This window comes from Tuber melanosporum (genome assembly GCF_000151645.1).
Source record: "Tuber melanosporum whole genome shotgun sequence assembly, scaffold_79, strain Mel28".
NCBI lineage: Eukaryota > Fungi > Ascomycota > Pezizomycetes > Pezizales > Tuberaceae > Tuber > Tuber melanosporum.
This window is the reverse complement of record NW_003299127.1, coordinates 108,377-112,116: the sequence shown is the minus strand read 5'-3', so window position 1 is coordinate 112,116 and position 3,740 is coordinate 108,377. Positions and strand designations below refer to the sequence as shown.

The 3,740-nt window shown below is 49.2% G+C and overlaps 2 protein-coding genes; one reads left to right on the top strand and one right to left on the bottom strand.

Annotated features, from left to right (window-relative positions):
* The window catches only part of GSTUM_00011009001 (uncharacterized protein), a gene marked incomplete at its 5' end in the record, with an annotated part of 1,013 nt that extends 604 nt beyond the window's left edge, over positions 1–409 (bottom strand). Inside the window, one exon of the mRNA XM_002841649.2 lies at positions 1–409. This exon is cut by the window's left edge and continues 330 nt beyond it. Coding sequence (XP_002841695.1) covers positions 173–409 — 237 coding nt within the window. The 3' untranslated portion in view covers positions 1–172.
* Positions 410–472: 63 nt separating this feature from the next.
* On the top strand, positions 473–2,840 carry GSTUM_00011008001 (uncharacterized protein; the record flags this gene model as incomplete). XM_002841648.2 has 2 exons in its annotated part: positions 473–1,543; positions 1,597–2,840. The coding sequence occupies 2 exons, from the start codon at positions 473–475 to the stop codon at positions 1,870–1,872; spliced, it is 1,347 nt and encodes a 448-aa protein (XP_002841694.1). The 3' UTR covers positions 1,873–2,840.
* Between the last annotated feature and the right edge of the window lie 900 nt (positions 2,841–3,740).

Here is a 3,740-nt window from a genome sequence, read left to right as displayed (position 1 = left end):
TCTTTTTCTCCCTTTTGTAACTGCTTTGTATTTTACCTAATTTTCCTCCCCTCCTTCAAATTCACCCTTTTCGATATTAATGGTTGATCGGGTTGAGCCGCTGAGGGGTTTATTCCCTGATTACAGGGCTCGCTCTTTCCCCCTTCTTCCGCAGCCCGTTCTCCCTTCCCTGTCATGCCCTTGACTTTTTATTATTCCCTTCTTGAGCTCCCTCACTGCCTCTCTTGTGCTTCTCGCTCGCTGTTGTTACCTCATTGTTGCTTCCCCTCACCTCTGCCTGTTCCTTTCCCTCCCACATTACCAACCCCCCCCCCATCCTATTACAGTGTTTCTCCACCCTGCGATATGCCTGGTGAAGGTCTCGCTGCCCCGACACCATTACCGATAACCACAATCTGAGGCTAACCATTTACCGCTGGTTTAATTTGCGCGGGAGCTTTAAATGCAGGTCGGATTCCGCCCCGAAAACATCATGATCGCGGCAAATACGCAGCCAGAGAGTGGTGCGTATCATCTTTCGTCGCTACAACACACCTCCGCGAGTAGTTCTGTGTCGTCCTCCTCCGACCAATGGACTTCAGCTCGACCATCTTCAGGCACTTCCACCCCGGTGCAGCCGACCTCTCGAGGGGCCACAAGCTCAGCGTTGCGAAATACTTCTGTCCCTTCCTCAATTTCAACGCCTCAACCAACAGTAGCTGCTGCGCCTCCTTCTGGGACTAGTAGCTCTACGTCGCATACCCAGACCACACCAGTATCATTTGAGCAGTCGCATCCGCAGCCGAGTGGTGGAAATGTTGGCTTGGAACAACCCCACCCTTCATCCTCGTCATCAGTAACAATAACCGCCGGCCCGACAAAGCGAGCCTCGGATGAAGGAGAAGAGGGCACCACACCGCCCGTGAAGCTAGAGAACCTCTCACACGTCGTGAACCTGGTCGGGGAGGACTCGCCACCCCGTTCACCGCCCAAGAGGAGTCGTAGTGCGGACGAGGATCGGCGGAGGTACGAAATTAGCGGGATGCCCGTGCCGGATGTCATCGAGATGGTAGCTGGGCTATTGACCAAAATTACCACTACAAACGACCGGCAGCACGATCAGCTGCATAGGAACATACCGCCCGCTGAAGCAACTTCCGGGTTGAGCGTCACCACCAATAGTGTTCTCGCCTTCCACGGAAAGAACGTGCCCAGCATCACCATACTCAGCTACCTATCTCGGATACACAAGTACTGCCCGACAACCTACGAGGTGTTCTTGTCCATATTGGTGTACTTTGACCGGATGACCGAGCGGGTTAACAAGGACCCTCACCACAATTGGCGAACAGGAACTGTTGATGCGGCCGGGGATTTAGATGGCGGTCCCGCACCCACTTCTACTGCTTCTTCCACTCCCACTCCGTCCATCACAGATGCGTATAATTTCTCGCATTTTTTTGTTGTCGATAGCTTTAATATCCATCGATTGGTAATTGCTGGCGTAACATGTGCTTCCAAGTTCTTTTCGGACGTTTTCTATACAAACTCTAGATATGCCAAAGTACATTCTCCCAGATTTTCTCTCCTCGATTCACTGGTAGCTAATTTGTCCAGGTTGGCGGTCTCCCACTAGCCGAACTAAACCACCTAGAACTACAGTTCCTCATCCTAAACGACTTTCGCCTCTCGGTGCCCGTGGAAGAGTTAGAAGCCTATGGAACCATGCTCGTGCAGTTTTACGCTAGGGAGGCGGTGTCCAGTGCGAACCTTTTAGATAATAACGTTAATCCGCCCCCCACTCCCCTTCCACAGCCTCCGACACAGCCCCCGACACAGCCCGCAACAGTAGAAACGGAGACACCGCGCGTGGAGAATAGTATTATGGCCTAGGGGGTGCGAGATACTGGAATTGATGCTTGCTTGCATGTGTAGAGAAGGGTAGAATTTGGGATGGTTGTAGTAGAAGGTTATTGAGGAGTTTGCGGGAGGGTTTATTTTTCTGTTTCTATCATTTCATTTCACTCATTCTCTCTCGTTCTCTCTTAATACGGCATGGCACTTCAACCTCAACCTCGGACTCAAACATGGACACGGATTCGTTGGCTGCATGGGAATTTTAAATAAAGGCGTCTTTTTTATATTTATTTCGTTTCATTACCAGGTTTATACAGCCACTCGGCAAAAGTTTTCGTGAAACGGAGTCTCACTTCGATGGAGATTATGTTGGCCCAAGGGGGGGGGCACTACGCAATTGGGGTCTGTGTGGGAGAGAGCCCCGTTCCATGGGCAAGGAGAGATTCCGTTTCACAAAAACCTCTTTTTTTTTTTTTTTTTTTTTTGATCCGACTGGCTCTAAATGGTGGCTTACTGCTTGCTTACACGCTTGAGCGGGAATTAACGGCGGGACGGGCGGGTGGACCGGCGGAGTAGAAGTTATCGGGATCGATCGATCAGGGGCGGCGTAGGGTGGGATGGGAAGGGCGTCTGGGGGGATCCTTTATACTATTCTTCATTGCGCTTGCTGGGATATGTCTTGAGCTTTGGTGTGGATTATCATGTTTTTATCTCTATGTTTGTTTTCGTTTGCTTGTTTGATTGATTTTCTCTGATTAGATGGCTAGCGGCGAATTTTGTTTTTTTCCTTTTCTCACAGAATTATTCTCTTTTCATCTTTTCATCTTTTATTCTCGTTCTCCATGGTCTGCGCTGGCGATGGAGACGGGTGGTGGGGGTTTCAGTATTTACGTGGGGAATGGAAGCGCGAGATAGGTTCGCGAGGCAATAGAGGAAGACAAAAGGTGGTGGGGGAGGGGGAAGAGACGAAGGAGAGTATTTATTCATCAGCAGTACATCTAGATAGTCTACACAGACATTTTTCAAACCTGTGCCATGGCGTCCTAAACTCCGCAAGTAGGAACATCACGAAGTTATGTTTGCAAGTAATAACCTGACTTGACGTCTACGCTCGTACCGATATCCTACAGTATCATAGCAGGGAAGCGGACGTGTCGATAGGGCATCCAAACCGCCGCCTTATCGCATAGCCCGGCTCAGCGTGGGGTATCATACTGTACAATCGCTACACTCGAGTACTCGAGTGTATGTGAGAACTCTTCCAGAGCACCACGTTTATGAGGTATCGTAACGCAGTCGCACCCTATCCATGCTACCGGCTAATAACGAGCTGAATTGAGTTGACCCCATATGTGTGTGGGGGGTTGAGGGAGGAGGGAGTTTGGAATGGGACCGGTGGTGGGGTCCGCACAGCACAGCACAGCACAGCATAGCACATCAAAGTAGACCGCTGCGCCGTAGGCATCGGATATGGGATGATGGGAGGGGGGGGGATGAGGCTGTAAATTACGGTAATCGTCGGTGAAGTGCGATTCTGTTTTTTTTTTTTGTTGGTAACTATGGTTATGGATGTTTCATACTTATGATACTATTCGAGTACAGTACTCGTACATACAGTGGTGGTGGTATCATATTAATGTCGTGTCGGGGTTGTGAAAGCGAGTCATTTGCTGTGATTACATGTTTTTCTTTTCTTTTTCGTTTCATTTTTATAATAATAATATTATAATACCTCGGTCACCGCGGAACTTCTTCCTTCCCGGTTTCCGGAGTTTTGAGAATGCTCTGAACGTGGAGTGAAAGTACCACTACTATACTCGTACTATATCACCAGGGAAGGAAAAATACGAGATGGTTTTGTTATAAGAGCATTGTACAGTACTAGTACGTACTGTAGACTACTG